The sequence below is a fragment of the Eptesicus fuscus genome, chromosome 23 (assembly GCF_027574615.1).
Source record: "Eptesicus fuscus isolate TK198812 chromosome 23, DD_ASM_mEF_20220401, whole genome shotgun sequence".
Taxonomy (NCBI): Eukaryota; Metazoa; Chordata; class Mammalia; order Chiroptera; family Vespertilionidae; genus Eptesicus; species Eptesicus fuscus.
The window spans coordinates 14,179,472-14,197,397 of record NC_072495.1 but is presented as its reverse complement, the minus strand read 5'-3'; the positions used below and the strand labels follow the sequence as shown (position 1 = coordinate 14,197,397).

The 17,926-nt window shown below is 47.1% G+C and overlaps 1 protein-coding gene across 1 annotated transcript; it reads left to right on the top strand.

Annotated features, from left to right (window-relative positions):
* The first annotated feature begins 2,388 nt into the window (after positions 1 to 2,388).
* TMEM218 (transmembrane protein 218) lies at positions 2,389 to 11,505 on the top strand. Its single transcript, XM_008142863.3, has 4 exons — positions 2,389 to 2,459; positions 6,943 to 7,052; positions 7,783 to 7,885; positions 11,067 to 11,505. Exons 1-4 carry the CDS (start codon positions 2,451 to 2,453, stop codon positions 11,199 to 11,201), a joined length of 357 nt encoding a protein of 118 aa, XP_008141085.1. The 5' UTR covers positions 2,389 to 2,450; the 3' UTR covers positions 11,202 to 11,505.
* The last annotated feature ends 6,421 nt before the right edge of the window (positions 11,506 to 17,926 follow it).

Below are 17,926 nucleotides of genomic sequence, written 5' to 3'. Positions count from 1 at the left end.
CTGGTTCAGAGGTCGATGCTCAACCATTGAGCCACACTGGCTGGGCTTATGCCCTATTCTTAATTTATAATTTAACATAAGTCAGTTTGGTCATTAGAAATTATTAACTATCCCAAACTCTAATGTTGAACACTTTCCCAAAAAACATTAGGGGCTCAGAACTGGTCCTGACCGGTTGGTCTACACCAGTGATGGCGAACCTATGACACGCGTGTCAGCACTGACTGACACGCGTAGCCATTTCTGATGACACGCGGCCGCTGAGGCGGCCGCATGCCGAGGATGAAACATTTGCGAAATAAATGTTTTTTCCTCAAAGTGACACACTACCCGAGTTATGCTCAGTTTTTTGGCGAAGTCTGACACACCAAGCTCAAAAGGTTGCCCATCGCTGGTCTACACAATGTTATTTTCCATTATCTGTCTCCACTCTGGCTTAGACCAGTTTCCACATTATTTCCCAAATACTCATTGCTCATTCTTGTCTCAGCCTCTTGCTCAAACTATTTTCTCTCCCTGGATTCCCTTCCATCTCTGTTCCACCTTTCCCATTCCTACCCAAATGCCAGGGCACAGCATGAGTTCTACCTATGCCATGAAGAGCCACATTAACGCTGACCAAAACAGTATTTCACCCAAATAATACAAGCGAAGAAGTGCTCTGCAAACTACTAAAGGCTCTGTGTAGATGAAGTCTTATTATTACCTGGAGCAATTAACTATAAGTTTGGCCCATTGTTATATCTTGCTTTAAAGCATTTTCCAGTTGTTTCATTAGCAAAACACAGGCTATTAAGGCAGGAGTCACATGGTATTTCTTTTGTATCCTCACAGTTCCTACCAGTGCTTAGTACTCAATTCCAATCAAATGAATTAATCAAAATAATGGCTTTCTTAACCACAGAGCTCCTCATTGGTCCACGTACGGTCAAGTTGTTAAACACATAAGAAATCACTGGTTGTACATATCATTGTAAATGAAACTTTGAAAGTAGAATACTCAGAGGGAAGGCAGGGGAGGGTGGGTGGGTGGAAAGAGATCAATCAATATGCATAACCCCTGGACACAGACTATTGTGCAGGCCTGGGGTGGGGGGGGGGGCGGGCAAGAAGAGGTCAATGGGGGGGTGGGAGGGCACATACGTAATACTTTCAACGATGAAGATATTTTTTTAAAAAAGAAAGTAGAATAAATTTGAGACGTACATTCAGTGGCTTTCAACCATCTTCTTCAATTTCACTCACAAAGCTGTGATTCAGCATTGGATTCCCTAAACCAAAGACGGGGGGTGTTCCAGGGTTGAATCGTTTGCTTCATGCTATCTCAGAATGTTGGGTACGGCCAAGGGTTCAAATCCTAGAGCTCGCAAATTTGGTACCGTTTTGCTTTCTGTGTCCCCTTCCTGGTTCCGCAATGGAGCTTGCATCCTCTGTCCTACTTCCTTTGCTTAGCCCGGTTTATGGATCTTTTAAAGGTCCTAACAGGTTACAGCCTCGAGGCAAAAATCATGGCCAAGTTTTAGTTCGCAGTTAGATTTAAGCGCAGCTTGCTAAAAAGCGGGTGCATCAGCTCCAGTTACAGGTGCCTGGAGCTGTGGCTACAGAAGATGCACTTGACCGACCGTGGCCTCCCCTCCCCAGTTCTGTCCTGTGAGGAGAAGGAGCCTCGCCACAGTCTACTTCATAAGAATAACGGTGGCATAAGGCCACATACAATAAGGCGGGGGAAGAATAAGTGAACACACGATGTTATCGCCACTGCCGCGTCGTACTCGGTTCTCTCCGGGAGCATTGGTAAGGACCCTCAATAATTGGGCCTGTCCCCCCGACTTTGAGGCCACGTCTGCTTTGGCCCACCGGCGCCACTGGCTCAGGAACTGAGGTGCTCCTCAGACCCCGACACAGGCACTCATGTCCAGACTGCTGTACCTATCTCCGCACCTCGACCTGAAGGAAGGGTGGCCGGGACCCTGCGCATCTCCGCAGGACTGTGGCGTCTCCATAGTAACAGCGAGGGGTGGCGGGAAAAGACGCTCTTCTCCGCCCTACAGCCCGCCCTCGGGCGCGACTGGCCAATGAGCCCGCAGGTTACCTAGGGGATGGTGTGATTGACAAGGCGTGGTGGGGCGTGCGCGGAGCCTTGGACGGCTTCTACCCAATCGAGCTTCAGGCGGGGGTCCCAGGACCGACCCGTCTCCAACCAATCGGAGGGAGTGACGGGGTGCGACGTGCCCACCCACCACGCTGCCTGGAGCCACGGCGAGCGTAGGCAAATGAGGAGAAGCTGGGCGTTGAAAGACGGGCGCTGATTAGCGGATCGCGTTCAGCCTGGATGAAAGCCCATTTGTGATTCGTTAGGAGCAGACCCGGGCTGAAACCGGTGGGACTGCGAGGTGTGGGAAGCCGGGGGCGGGAGGAGGTAAGGAGTGGGGCCGCCTGCGGCGGAGAGGATGGCGGAGGTGAGAACGGCTGAGGCTGGAGCCTTAGGGAGCTGGGCCGAGGAGGCTGGGCCAGAGGAGGCTGGAAGAGGCGGGGCGGTAGGTGGGGCGCCGGCCTTGCCGCGTACGGGAGGACGCTCCAGCCGATGGAGCCACACGGGGGCCGGGGCTAGACGGGTTATTTTCTTCCATCTCCCATCTACCTGTTTTAAATGCCGCAGACATTCAGTACGTGGACTGACCCTGGAACCCAGGTTGGCTAGACCATCAGTTCTCAAAGAAGGTTTGAAAAAGCCCTGGACATTAAGTGAAAACACTATTGTTTTTACTGTTTTTAATCAAAGTTTTACGCAACAATGTATCTATTCCAGTGTGGGAAATAATATATGATTCACATTAAAACACACTGAATTAACGAGATAAAGTGACTGCATGGTCACTCCTTCCCCACCACAGCACCCTGTACTATATCCAGCCCTTCCTTTTCACTCTCAGTGAGAGAAAATGTACGGCTTGGTTACCAAGTGTTGAACTTCATTCTCATAAGAGTTTGGGGATATTGATCGCGTTACTTGAAAGCCAGACCATATACTGAACCCAGTATCTCATGAACTTTTAAGATTTTGGTGGAGGTTGGTGGGCAGTATTTCTAATGATCAGCTTCCAATGCCATTTGCCCTGTATTCTAGGGTGATCGAGTTGGTCCGATTCTTAGAGGTTTTTGTGTGTGATATCCAAAACAGCAGCAATTAAACTTAACTAGTAGCCCTGGCCGGTTTGGCTCAGTGGATAGAGTCGGCTGCAGACTCAAGGGTCCCAGGTTCGATTCCAGTCAAGGGCATGTACCTTGGTTGTGGGGCACATCCCCAGTAGGGAGGTGTGCAGGAGGCAGCTGATCGATGTTTCTCTCTCATCGATGTTTCTAACTCTCTATCCCTCTCCTTTCCTCTCTGTAAAAAAAAATCAATAAAATATATAAAAAAAAAAAATTTAACTAGTATCTTGTTAAGGGTAGTACCAAGAACTCCGTCAACCAAGCAGCAAACCTGCATCGTTTATTTTTTCTTAATTAAAATTTTTTTCAATTAGAATTTACATTCAACATTATTGTATTAATTTCAGGTGTACAGCATAGTGTTAGATAGTCATATACACTACAAATTGCCCCCCCCCCCGATATTTCCAGTACCCAATTGGCACCATACATAGTTATTACAATATTATTGACTGTATTCCCTATGCTGTACTTTACATCCCCATAACGCTTTTGTAAGTACCAATCTGTACTTCTCAATCCCTTCACATTTTTCAGCCGGTAACCCAATTCCTCTCCCCTGTGGCAACCATCAGTCTGTTCTTTGTATCTATGAGTCTGTTTCTATTTTGTTTGTTTGTTTTGTTCCTTAGATTCCACATGTAAATGAAGTCATATGGTATTTGTCTTTCTCTAACTGACTTATTCACTTAGCATAATACTCTCCAGGTTCATCCATGTTGTTGCGAAAGGTACGATTTTCTTCCTTTTTATAGCTGAGTAGTGTTCCATTGTACATATGTACCACCACTTTTTTTATCCACTCATCTTCTGATGGGCACTTGGGCTATTTCCATAGCTTAACTAGAGTAAATAATGCTGCAATGAACATAGGGTTGCATATATTTTCAAATCAGTGTTTCAGGTTTCTTCCAATATATACCCAGAAGTGGAATCGTTGGGTCATAAGGTAGTTCCATTTTTACTTTTTTGAGAAACCTTCATACTGTTTTTTTTTTTTTAATCCTCACCCAAGGATATTTTTTCCACTGATTTTTAGAGAGAGGGAAAGACAGAAACATCCATGTGAGAAAAACATCGATTGGTTGCCTCTTGCACGAGCCCTGACCAGGGCCCGGGCTGGGGAGGAATCTGCAACCGAGGTACGTGACCTTGACCAGATTCAAACCCGGGACCCTTTGGTCCGCAGGCCAATGCTCTATCCACTGAGCCAAACTGGCTAGGGCTCATACTGTTTTCCATAGTGGCTGCACCCATCCGCATTCCCACCAACAGTGCCCCAGGGTTCCCTTTTCTCCACATCTTTGCTAACACTTGGTGTTCGTTGTTTTAGTGATGATAGCCATTCTTACAGGCGTGAGGCGATATCTCACTGTGGTTTTAATTTCCATTTCTCTGATGATTAGTGATATTGAGCATCTTTTCATATGTCTATAGGTCACCTGTATATCATCTCTGGAGAAATATCTATTCAGGTCCTTTGCCCATTTTAATTTGGATTATTTGTTTGTTTTTTTGGTGTTGAGTTGCATGAGTTCTTTATAAATTTTGGTATCAACCCCTTATCAGATGTGTCATTGGCAAATATCTTTTCCCATTCAGTGGGTTGCCTTTTCATTTTGTTGATGTTTTCTGCCTCGTTTCTGATGCCTTCTTCCTAGACTCCATCTCCACAGCTAAGACAGAGTTCTGGCCCTCAACATCTCTGAACTAGAGAACTGCAATAGTATCCCAAATGGTCACCAATCTCTGTTCTCTGATCTCAATTCATATGCACCCTGCCTCCAGTTAACTTTTTAAAAATTAAAAATTTTTTGAGAATTATCAAAAATAGTATTACACTGGGTAGTATAACAAATGCCTATGCCCTACCAACTAGATAAATAAACATTGACATTTTGGCACATCAGCTTACGTTTCATATTTTAAAGAAATAAAACATCACAGACTTAGTTCAGATGCCTTTTGATCTATTTCCTGGCCCCATTCCCCTTCTTCCCTTCCTTCCCCGAGGCAAACACTCTTCTGAAATTGTTATGCATTATCTGTGCCCATATTTTCATGCTTTTATAGTATATAGTATATCATAAACAATATTGCTATTGAGTTTTTTGTACATTTTAAAAATACAAGTATTATTATACTATGGGCTTCATTTTGCAGCTTTCTTTTGTCACTCAACATTATTTCTGAGCTATATTGCTCTCAATACAGATAGATCAAGTTTATTCATTTCATGTTCAGTATGAGTATGTAATATTGCATCCATTCTCTTATTGATGGACATTTAGGTTTTTCCAGATGTTTTGGTATTATAAACTAACATCCTTGCACATGTCTCTTTGTGCATGAGTTTTTCCAGAAGAGTGATTCTCCAAAGAGGGTGGTACTTCTCCTTGGTCATTTTGGAATGTACGGGGGCCTATTTGAGTATTATTGTGACTTTGGGGGTTTACAGAGCAGGGCCCGAGCTGTTCGATACTCTGCGATGCACAAACAGCCCTCACTGTGGAGAACTGTCCTGCATCCTGTACAACTCTGGAGTGTCCCACAGGATACTCATTTATAATCTGAGCCTAAATCTAACTTTATTTTTTGAACAAACATAATGTATTTTTTGGCAGAGTTGAACATAGTTAAAATTTCCAGGAATGCAACTCTTAATGTAAATCAAGGGGAAATTATACTTATTTGTGGTTTGGAACTTTAACAAGAGTTGTTCATCACTCTAGAAAATTCACATAACTGAAGGCAGCCCAGCTCGTGGTATTTGAGCTGCCATCCAACGCACCTGCATCAGCCTTGCATTTTGTACTTTTCCGTTCATGGTGATTCTAAGTTTAGGTGCAAGCATCTGACTGCTGTACTTCATTATGTATTCTAGGGTAGTCAGCCCGAACATTTGTATATTTAAACATATGCTGTTTTATAATGAATTACTTTCCATTTAAAATTGGTTTCTGGGTATGATTTAAAGTAGAGATCTAATTTTATTATTTTCTGATTGGATAATCACTTGTCCCAACACCATCTATGAAATCCACTGAATCATAAAGCCAACTCCATCCTGAACAAAGCTCTCATAAATGCCCGGATCTGGCTCCAGGTTCTCTTGTCTTATTCTGCGGGTCCATGTGTCTTTATGCCACCATCACACTGTTTTAATTACCTTGGTTTTATAATGTGTCTTGTGGCAGTTGGTAACAAGAAAGGCAAGTTTCCATCCTAGTTCTTAAAATTGTTTTTGCTATTCTTGGGCTTTTGCTCTTCCATATGAATTGAGGATCGGTTTTCAAGTTCCACACAAAAAAAAAATACTATTTTTGAGATTTTTTTGGTGAGAATGGCATTGAATTGATAGATTAAGGAAAATTAAGATCTATTAAAGTTGAACCATCCCAAATAGGAACATGGGTTATGTCTCTATTTGGGTCTGTTTTATTTTGCTATTCAGATCTTTTTTAAAAAAAACTTCGAATAAAATTTTATAAGTTTTGTTATAAAAATCCTATACATCTTTTGTTGGACTTATTCCTACTTATACATATGTACATATGCATATAGACATCTTTTTATATTACGAGTTTGGACTTTCTGTATTTGGCTGAGTGCTTTCATGTACCCCAGGAGTGTGCAGAAGGTGGGCAGGCTGGGGGCTGAGAGGACACCTGGTCCCGCGCTGGCCCAGGGCTGGGGTGAGTGCAGGGCTCCGGCTTCCTCTCCCCACAGGTGGCCGGCACTGTGCTCGGCGTGGGCACTGGCGTGTTCGTCTTAGCTCTGGTCTGGGTGCTGGCGCTGCTGCTGTGTGCGGTGTTGTCCAGAGCCTCCGGTGCAACCAGGTAAGGCGCCCGCTCCCCCTGGGAACCCACGGTAAAACAATGAGGAGCAAAACCGCTGGTGCTCATAACACATTTAGAATTCAGAAGATCCTTTCGGTAACTATTGGCACATTTTCACCTTGTGCCATAAGCACCCAGTGTTGGGGCTGTGCATGTGTGAGTTTCCTCATTGTTCAGCCTGTGGCCGATGCTTGGTCCAGTCCCTGAGCTCTAGACCTGGGCCCAGGGGCCCTGATAACGACCGGCTCTCCATCATGCACCAGCCTCAGGAGAGAGGCCATAAGCTGACACAACGCTATAGCTCTGTGCTCTCTGGCCAGTGTCCGTGTAAAGCGGCGAGTCGCATACTTTACTCAAGTGTTCTGGTCTAAAAACAAACACGGAAGTCGGGGTGAGGTGGGGTGGGGCCACTTTGGTTTTTTGTGATTATGACTCCGCAGAGGCAAAAAAGGAAAACTCCCAATTCCCATTCTTAGAAGCTTGGAATGACTGGGGCTGAACAGGAATGCATCCAGCTGGTACTGTCCAGGCAGAAGGGCTTCGGGATGGAAACATTTCTAAAGTTACAGGCTGCCTGGACTTCCGGTCCCTGGGCTTTGTTAATGGGCTGAAACACAGAAGACTGGCCCCAGGGAAGAGCCCACCGGGCCTGCCCGACAGAGAGGAAACTGTAAGCAGTGACAGAGAGGAAACTGTAAGCAGTGCTGTCACACTTGCCCTTTGACCCCAGGTTCTCCGTGGTTTTGGTATTCCTCGGTGCTCTGCTCATCACGGCAGTCCTGTTGCTCTTCCCCCGCGCCAGTGAAACCCCAGCCCCAGAGGTCGAGATGAAGGTAAAACTATTGCTTTTATTTTGCCTCCCAAGTTGTAACTCTTGTTCCTCTTAGCCTGGACCTCACGCCTGCCCTGCGGTGTTCCCTGATGTCAGGTGGGCTGAGCTGTGTTAGAAGGTTTGTAAAGTTAAAGCGAGGATGAGGAAAGCTCGGGGGAGGTTTAGATTCCCCGCCCCTTCGCCCAGGAATAGAATCGTATTCTGAGTCCCCATCAAGATGAATGAGCACCTCCTGCTGTGGGGCAGGGGGAGGAAAAGTGAATTAAGAACAGGACTAGACCTGCTCCTGACGTCACAGTGTCCCTTCCAGGTGGCCTGGGCTCAGAAACTCGGATCCTGGGCCTAACCTTCTGCAGTGCCCCCAAGGTGCTGAGCGGCATGCTTTTCTGCCTCCTTGTGTTTGAATTTTCCATTTCTGACGAGAAGAATACACTTTTCATAGAGAAGAGTAGTGAGGAAGCTGTTCCAATAGATGAGTTCACCACTCAGTCTTCTGGGCGTTCCTTTGGTCCTCATTGCTGGAACCGCACCTGCCCGCACCACCTCTCAGAGTGGATTTCTACCATCTTTCTCATAGCCCAGCCCTGGACACTCTCCTCCTTCTGGTTCATTCCTGGTTGGGGCCCTGGCTTCTTCATGCCCAGCTGCTCTCAGACCCCTACCATCTAAATGGTATTGACTTCTTATGTCCCATTATTCCTTCTATCAGCTTCTTTCAACCTCCACTGTAACTTCTTAAGCAGGAATGGTGATAATAGCTAACATTTTTTAAGGGATTACTGTGTGCAAGGTCCTGTAACAAGCACATTGTTTGCATGATCTCATTTAAACCTCTAGATGACCCAAAGTAGTATGAAGTAGGTACTGTTATCCCCATTTTATAGATAAGGACACTGAGGCTGTAAGAAGTAAAAGTACTTGCCCAAGGTCAGACATATATAGAAGGAGTCAGAGCAAGGATTGAAACTGAGCTCTGTCTTCAAAACTTTCATTGTTGGGGACTCAAGACTATTAGGGGCCATCACAGAGAGTTCATAAACTATTTTGACACTTTACAGCAGTACACAAAATTACATAATTCTGAACCAAAATTGGCACATATTTCCAACTCTAGGGCTAATCATGGCAAAAGCGGGGAGAATTGTTCTGAAAACTCGCAGGAAATAATACCACATAATTTAAGGAATTATTTCCATCCGAGCTAGGTTCTTTGGTCAGCGTTTAAAACCACTCTGCTGGTGTGAGTACCGTGTGCGAGCTGGGGTAGCTCCTACCTCGGCTTCCCTGACTTAAAGGGGGAGCGCAATGAAGGCTGCTAATTTCTGGACGGCTGCAGATACCAATGTTGGGAGAAGGGCACAGAGCAAGCACACTGTTCACAGTCAGTCCCTCTGTCCTGTCACGTGACCTGCAGACCCGGAAGAGGAGTACGGGGTTTGAGCAGAAGATGTTCGTCAGCATGGCCAGCGGACTGGGGTTCTCATTTTCGGGCTCTGAGAACCGGTCCGGCCGCAGCCTGGCTCAATACCTATCCATAATACATGACCTGGGCCTTCTCCACCCAGGGCCTGCTAATTGGCTAATTAAAAAGTGAAACGTGTCGAACGAGCAAACATGTAGCCCGCAGGAGACTTGTTCATACTGGAGCCAAGGTCAAAGTTGTGTTAAAGCTGTTTGATCAAACTGACCTTTGTCTGCGTTGGCTGTGGGGGTGTCTCTGGAGCAGCCCTTTCTTCGTGTTGTCTTTGGGTCTCAGCGATCAGGGCAGTGTTTGGACTTGACAGGTGCTTGGTGGGTGGCCCCTGTACTGTCACTGTCCGGCGGCTGCTGTAACAAATGACCACAAACTCAGAGGCTTTCAGTACAAATGTGTTATCTTAAGAGTGAGCTAGAAGTTCAAAATCGGTCGCACTGGGGTAACGCCAAGGGGTTGGAAGGGCTGAATCCCTTTCTAGAGGTTCTAGGAAAGACTGTGTCTTTGCCCTTTCCATCTTCGGGGGGATCACCCTTGAGACTGGGAGTCTTTCGCTCCCTCTTCAGAGTCAGGAAGGTAACACCTCTCCGACTTGGCTTCCCTCCTGTACTTTTGAGGACCCTCTGATTACACTGGGCCCGCCTGTCAGCCAGGCTAGCCTCTCTATTTTGAGGTGAGCTCATTAGCAAGCTTGGTTCCACTTACAACCTTAATTCTGCTTTGCCATGTAATCTAACACATCCCCAATTTTTTTAAAATTAAGATGTGGACATTCTTGCACTGTTGTTCTGTGCACCCCAGTCACCTTTTAAATATTTGGGATTCTCTGCGAGGTACTGGCTTCTCAAAGCTTCTGGAATCTGTGAAGTCACCCAGTCCCTTGGTTTGTGTAGCTGTTCCATTACGTCTATAGATTAAATTTCTTTTTTCCTGCCCAAACTTAAGCACCACTGTTTGGATCTGAAGAGAGAAGAGCGCTGGCTAGCAGACAGCAGACCAGTGGGTACCTAACACTAATTAGAGGTTTTTATCAGCAAAGACTAACAGCTTTGGGGCCTCAAGTATGACTGGTTGCCAAGCAGCCAACTGTTTGATTGGAGGACATGATCTACCTATCGTCTTAGTGCTTTAGTATCTCAGGTAAATGGCCATTCTCCCTAACCCCTGGAATGCTGGGTATGAATGTTAGGGTTCAGAACTCTTCAGATGAAAGTTTTAAAGAGCCACCTTTTTATTTTGAAAATGAACCCTCCACTATTGGCAATGGGTTATTTTGGGGGTTAGGATTTGGAGTACATAGGATTTATTATGCTATCACATTTATATGCATGTTTAAAATTCTCTCTAAAGAAAGTTAACTAAAATGAGCCTTTCTAAGACCAAGCAAGCATCTCAGAAATGCTTTCAGATAACATAACATATGATTCCAGAACATAAAGAACTTGTCCAGGGTCTTCACAGTGTTTACAAATCTCCTAAATCAAGCCATTTGTTTTCTGTGCTTCATTCATTCTTTCTTTATCTTGCACTTCTGGCTCAGGTCGTTAAGAAAATGTTCTTTCTTGACCATTTACAGAGGAGACCAGGGCAGGATGTTACTGGAAGGCACAAATACGAACAGGCTCTGGGCCCATTCATCAACGATTTCAGACGAGCACAGCTGGTGCTGAAGTGAGAGTAACTTCATTTTTGATGTTTCTTTCTCCAGATTGTGGATGCCTTCTTCATTGGTCGCTACGTCCTGCTGGCTTGCCTCACTGCTGTCTTCCTCGGAGCTCTCTTCTTGGTTCTAACTCATCACATCCTGGAGCCAATCTATGCCAAACCACTGAGGTCCTACTGAGCGCTGCTCACGAAAACTAAGACCCCGTCCTCTCCCTCACTTGGATGTTACTCATGAGCAAAGGGCACGAGTTGGAGAGCCTTGTTTTGATAGCCTTCATGCCTGAAGACCGGGGGAAATCCATTCATTGCTAAGACAGATCCCTTGAGTCCTGGCTTCCAGACACGGGGCTGCTGGTTGAGCATCGACCTATGAGCCGGAAGGTCACGGTTTGATTCCCGGTGTGCAGGAGGTGGCCAATCAGTGATTCTCTCTCATTGATGTTTCTCTCTCTCTCTCCCTCTCCCTTCCTCTCTGAAATCAATAAAAAAAAATGTATATTTTTTTAAATTGTCTCTTTGGAGGTAGAGTCTGACCAGCTTGAGAGGCATATTGCACTCTTCTTAACACCTGTACCCAGGTTTCCCATCTGTTCTCTAAGGGGAATAGTAACTGATCCGCTTAGAGGAGATTTCAACCAGGACGTCAGTAAGGGGATTTCAGGAAAAGGCACACTTGGCTCCTGCTGTCCAATAAAGGAGAGAATTTGGTGCTTTTGATAACGCATACAATCCTTAGTTGTAAGGTTGGGGCCATGTGGGAAGGAAAGGCACCCAGCGTTCAAAAGGTGATTTTACTGTGATGAGTTGGCAAACTACTCGGGTGTTGTTACTGGCCACGGAACTCCCAAGCCACAGAACTCCCAGGCAATGGTGCCACTTCCCTCCGCTCTAAGAGAGCCCACACACCAACCCAGGACTGGCTCTCGCTGTAAGCTCACCACAGCTCCCCGCATCTAGTATTTGTGCATTTCGGGTTTACGCGGGGGATTTGTGAAAGGCTGTGGAAGTGTTGAGTATTTGCCTTGCTGCTGTGTATCTCTGGATCCTCTTTCTTCCAGGACTTGGTGGCCTTCGTGTGCCTTATTTAATCACCAGTGAGGCCATTTGGGGTTATTGTCATTTGTTTCGTCTTTGTAGCCCTTTCTCCGAAGCTGGTGAGGAATGTGTTCCCAGGATCAGAAATAACTTCATACCTGTCTCAGTTCCTAGGCCAAGTGGGATTTGTCACTAAATAGAGGGACCCTGGCTGGCTCCACTTTGAGTCTCATCCTGACTCCCCAGAGCCATTTGAAGAAGAATCTCCCGGCTTAAAGTTAAGAATCAGAACACAAATTGGGAAGAGAATGTTGACTGGGTACATGCTATACGCCAGCAATACACTAGTTCCTTTGAAACTGAATTTACTTAATTTTTACAGCAATCTATTATCACCCCCAATTTAAGGTAGCAAAAATAAAGGCGTAAAGAGATTAAGGAACGTGCCCAACTTCACACAGTGCCCAGCGTGCACGCAGGTGTGCTCTCCCCGCGTCCCCCCCCCCCCCCCCAGGCCCATCTTGGACTGAAATCAACTGAGCTCTGTGAACTTGGACTGAGAGGAGGCGTCCAGGCCACTCCTCTGCCTTCCCTGCTGGATCCTGTTGTCACCCAGCCCTGCCACCCAGCGGGTTTCAGCTCTAAACTAAGAGTGGAGAGAACTGGTGACTTTGGGGGTCATGGGCTGGTGAGGATCAGGCGCAGCATCCCTGCCCTTGAATTGTCTATCCTGTTCAGTTTGGAAAAACTTTGCAGATATAACTTGGCCACAGACTGTTTCAAAGGAAATCGTTTCCTCTGGCCTAGAGTCCTTAGGTAAGAAAAGAAAAAAGAAACAAACATCTCCCCTCCCCGACCCCCCGGACACCCCCCCACCCCCGAGCCCCCAGCAGATTGAAGGGAAAAGGAGGATGTGGACGTGGAAATGTTGAGTGAAGTGGGGCAGGGTGGCTCCTTCGGACATTCCACCGAAGCCCGCAGGTTCTGGCGAGCCCGTGCGGAGTTGCTGAGCCGGCCCAGTGACTCCCAACAGCACAGGCTGCCACTTGGCGCCTTCTCCGGAGAGACTTGCTGAAAAAGCAAGTCTGGGAAAACTTGTAGGTTTCCATCTTTCTTATTCCCCAGCAAAGTGGTCCAACCTTTAGATCAATGGATAAATGGTCACAAAGTTTTGGGTGACTACTTATGTGGAGAAAAATGTGTTAAGGTTGGAAATTGAATTCCTTCCCGTCCAGTTGTTGTTATTTTCACAGATGTAAATGGCAGGCTGTGTGTGGAGGGCAAAAAAAATCATACTAGGAACCACGTGTATTTTCTTTCGCTCAGCCTGCCTTCCATAGATCCTGTCCGTAGCTACCGGCCATCGTGAAATGAATGACAGACTACTTTCCACCTTCATACTCCAAGCAGCTGTAGTCAACCACCTCCCCAAACTGCACAGGGTTGGGATAAGAAGTAAAAGGCTGGGAGGGCACAACATGAATTTCATGGAGAGTTCTACATGGGCACCCCTGCCGCCAATGTCTGATATGGCACCGCGTGAGCATATGGCCTCCCTGGAGGTCGTCCCTTAGATAAAGCAGAAGTTATCTTAATGTCCCTGGTCACCATGTTTTGATCAATGGCCATGGAGCAGGTGTTGCTGTACCATTCCCTACCCAGACGGGTCCTGTGGCAAAGAGACGGCGGTGATCCCTACTGTTTGTAAGGTGGAGAAGGAGAGCAAATCAGGGCTTCTGTATAAGAGAACAGGCTATATTTCATAGCCTTTTAAAATTGTGTCCGGACAGACGCTAAGTGAGCAGGACACGTCCTTTCCCCCACAGTGCAGACATTGGTCCTCTCCGCTAGGCGGCGCTGTGTGTGTGTTGTGTTTTAGAGATCTCAGGCCAGTAAAAAGCCCTAGGTACCGTATTTTCCCGCGTATAAGACGACTTTTTAACCCAGGAAAATCTTCTATATGCCCAGTCGTCTTATACGCCGGAAAATACGGTAATTTCTTGACAAGTTCCTTAAATTTCTCACAAAAATGAAAGTCAAGCTAACATTCTCTACTGATGCACGATATCATATATTTCATTTTAAAAGTCATCAAAATCATTGTACCAATGTTCCGTTACTAGGGTCTGCGTAGGTATCCACTCCTGCTGCGCACACTCCGATTGCCCTGCGTTCAACGCTTCGCATCGCTGTTGGGTATATAGCATCGGTCCTGGTAGAGGGAGCTAATCTGAGAACTGGGTTCTGAGGCATCTAGACAGTCTTCCTAACTCTGTCCCGGGAGGAAGGCACCCAAATTACTTTTAAATATTTTTAAAATATATTTTATTGATTTTAGAGAGGGAAAGATAGAAACATCAATATGAGAGAGAATTATTGATTGGCTGCCTCCTGCACGACCCCCCCACTGGGGACCGAGCCCACAACCCAGGCATGTGCCCATGGCCAGAACTGAACCCGGGACCCTTCAGTCCGCAGGCTGACACTATCCATTGAGCCAAACCAGCCAGGGCACTTTTAAATATTTTTATTCTAACATAAAGTCCTCCATTTCTCGTTGTGTTCTCTAAGACAAACTTTTTTAAAATAAACGATGTCATTGCTGCCGCAGTCGAAGTGTTTTTGTTTTACTTTGACTTTAATTCAATGTGTAAAGAAACCTGCTGCAATTTGACGTGAGAGACAGGCAGAGAGTTACGGCTAGTCAGAAGAGAGGCTCAAACTTGACACCAGGATCCCCCATGCCTCGTTTCTCGGATAGTTTAAAGATCACTTTTGGGTTTCAAAACGCCTTATTTTTCCATTGGTTAATACTGTTTCTTAGCTATGTGTACCCACCATTTCCCTAATCCATATCCAAAAAATGATAAACATTTCATTAAAGAATTCCTAAGCATTTAATCATAACTTCTTGGCCTAAATCTTTAAGTACGTGGCTGTTGTTACTTATGGAGGAGCAAGTTTCCAGATGTGGGAACCAGAACCACATGGGAGTTAATTAAAAAAAAAAAAAATGCTGATTATCCTCTCACGGGCATAAAACCCAGGATTGGAAGGGGTTTTACAGTTCATGGAGTTCAATCCCTGATCCCTATTTCCATCCCAATATTTGGGAATATTCCACTTTTCACATGCGGAAGTTACAGTTTGTATTATGCTTAGCAAACATGTGCTAGACATTTCTCTAAGCGCTTTGTAAGTATTCTGCAACCTTCATAGCAATCCCATGACGTAGGCACTCTTAATGTCCCCATTTCACAGATGGGGAGCAGGCCCAGGGTGGGGACGGTGCTTTGCTTGAGGCCCCTTAGCAAGGGGTTAAATAGGAGACAGGCAGTTTGGCTCCAGCCAAGCTCTTCCTGTCTACAGAGGACTTACTCCATACAATGAAAACAGAGAGAAAGGAGAAGCTAAGCTCAGGAGATGCGAATTCCATTGACAGAAACACCGAGGAGAAGCCACTGAGTCTAATGGAACATCTAGAACCTTAGAGATTGGCCAGGAATCCAGGCAGAGCAGCTAAACACCACGTAGGGCCTCAGAGACAAGTTCACGGATCACATGGGTTTGGGGCGGGTCTTTGCTCTGTTAGACGTGGACTCCTCTCTTCTTGCTTAGCGATACACTAAATAGCAGGCAGCTCCTAGACTGAGCTGTCGGAAGGACTTGCACAGCAACCTCTCTCTTAGGTGCGGTCCACCTGCAAACCGATACTCGTTCGTTTTCAGAGATGCCAATGGGGGAATCAAAGCCACAAGCCACGAATGTGCTGGTTTCTTCATCTCTGTCTGGAGCAGATCATGGTAGCTCCAGGGAAGAAAAAAGATGTTTCCAAATCCCCACCCCAACACGCACCCTTGTCTCGGTTTCCTGGGACCTAGGAAATGACAGCAGGGATCAAAACCAGCGCCCAACGCCACGGACAGAAGGATAACATTCCTTTTCCTGGTTTTCACCGTCCTGTCGGGTATTCTAAGGGTGTGCAATGCACACAGCCCCTTTCCTGCCTTCGGAGAACTCGGAGGAGTGACCGGTGGCATGGATGTGGTACCTAAATACTGCCTGGACACCCCTCCACTGTTTTTCATCTTTGGGGGACTTCTTCAGTTTTCCTGTCTTCCAACTGATATTGCCTTCGTTTTACAGGAAGAACACATAATAGTTTCCTATTGCTGCTGGCTGGAACCGATTTCAACAACCTCTGTGGTTGAGAACAATACAGATGTATTATCTTACAGCTCTGGAGGCCAGAAATCTGGGTTCCACGAGGCTAAAATAAAGATTTTGGAGGCCCTAGGGGTGAATCCCGCTTCCTTGCCTTTTCTAGCTCCCGAAGGCTGCCCACATCCCCCCTTCCTGTTTCTTCAAAGCCAGCATCTTCTTATCTGACTCAGGACACTTGCTTCACTCTTTGGTTTCTAAGGAGCCGTGGGATTACCTTGGGCCCCGCCCTGATAACCCAGGGTGGCCTCCCCATCTCACATCTGCAGTGTCATTTGCCGCCTAAGACAATGGGTTCACTGGTTCTGGAGTTAGGATAAGAAGGGGGAGGGGCACCGCTCTGCCTCCCACCAATACGTGGCCCCATCCTCCTTTTCTAAGGGTTGCCTCCTTCCACCCTCCTCCTTCCGGCCTCTCCCCAGCCCACCCCTCGTTATACAAAGTGCACCCCTTTATCTCCAGTATCGCTCCCCAGTCCTGGCGGTTCCCACTCCCACACTCCGGGCGCGTGAAGAATTTCCTTCCCCCCCCCCCAAGTTCAGTTTCAGTGGCAGCCTCCGCGAGCTCGCGTCTACCCAGAGCGTCTTCCCTTCCCTTTCCGTGGCCGCCTCCCTCCCCCTGCCCCCTGCTAGCCCAGCCTCCCAGCGGATCGCTAAAGGAGAAATGCGAAGAGTTATTGCTTTTTAATTACAAGTGCTATTGTAACATCTATAAGGAAGAACGCTTTAAGCTTAATTGAGACCAAATGTGAAGTTAAATTAAATGAATAACTAATTAATGTAACGCTCCTGCATTAGCCCCCAGTGAATGCTGAGGCCCAGGGAGAAGGCGGGGGACCAGGCCTCTGGGAACAGCAAGCGCCCAGAGCTGGGGGTGGGGCAGGGGCCCACCCGGGAGACAGTGCGGAAGGTCAGGTCCCCCAACGCCCACCTCCAGCCCAAAGTGGTGGTTTGTGAGGCCGGGCCCCGAGTTCCCACGCTGGCCTCTCCTCCGTGCCACCCTTACCTGCTGGCACGAGCGGGTGTGCCCTGCTCATGTCCCAGTCCCCGCCTGGCACGTGGGGCTTGGTAAGCATCATCTTAACTGCCTCCCTCTCCTGCCCCCCCCCCCCCACGACCTCAGCCACCTGGCAGCCCAAGTCCCACCATTCTTCCTCCGTGCCTTTCACACCTGTCCCTGCCAGCCCCATCCCGTCAGGGCTGGGCTCCGTGAGTCACTATGATCGCGTGTTTTCTCCTGTGCTGTGTCGTTTGTAAACATGTTCCTATTCCTCTCTCACCCCCTCACCAGACAAGCTCTTTACCAGACAAGGGCGGGCAGTGTTGTATACCCATTTGCCTCCCTTCACACCTGTCCTCTGAGGGAGGTAATGCTGTTACTGTTTTCTAGATGACGAAACAGGCCGAAAGCTAGTGAGTGGTGAGGCTGGGGGAGAGAAGACCTCAAAAGTGCCAGGGAGGAGCAAGATTCCCCCCCTCTTACCCTGACCCGTGGGCAGCGGCAGCGGAAAGCAAGCTGGCATTTGGTGAGCGAAGAAACCTCTGCTCCTTGGTGCCCCCCCTGAGGGATAGAAGGGAGCCCAGGCTCACGCTGGTCTCTACCACGGGGTTAGGGCGCCACCTAGCGGCCCCTGAGGGATGATGTCAG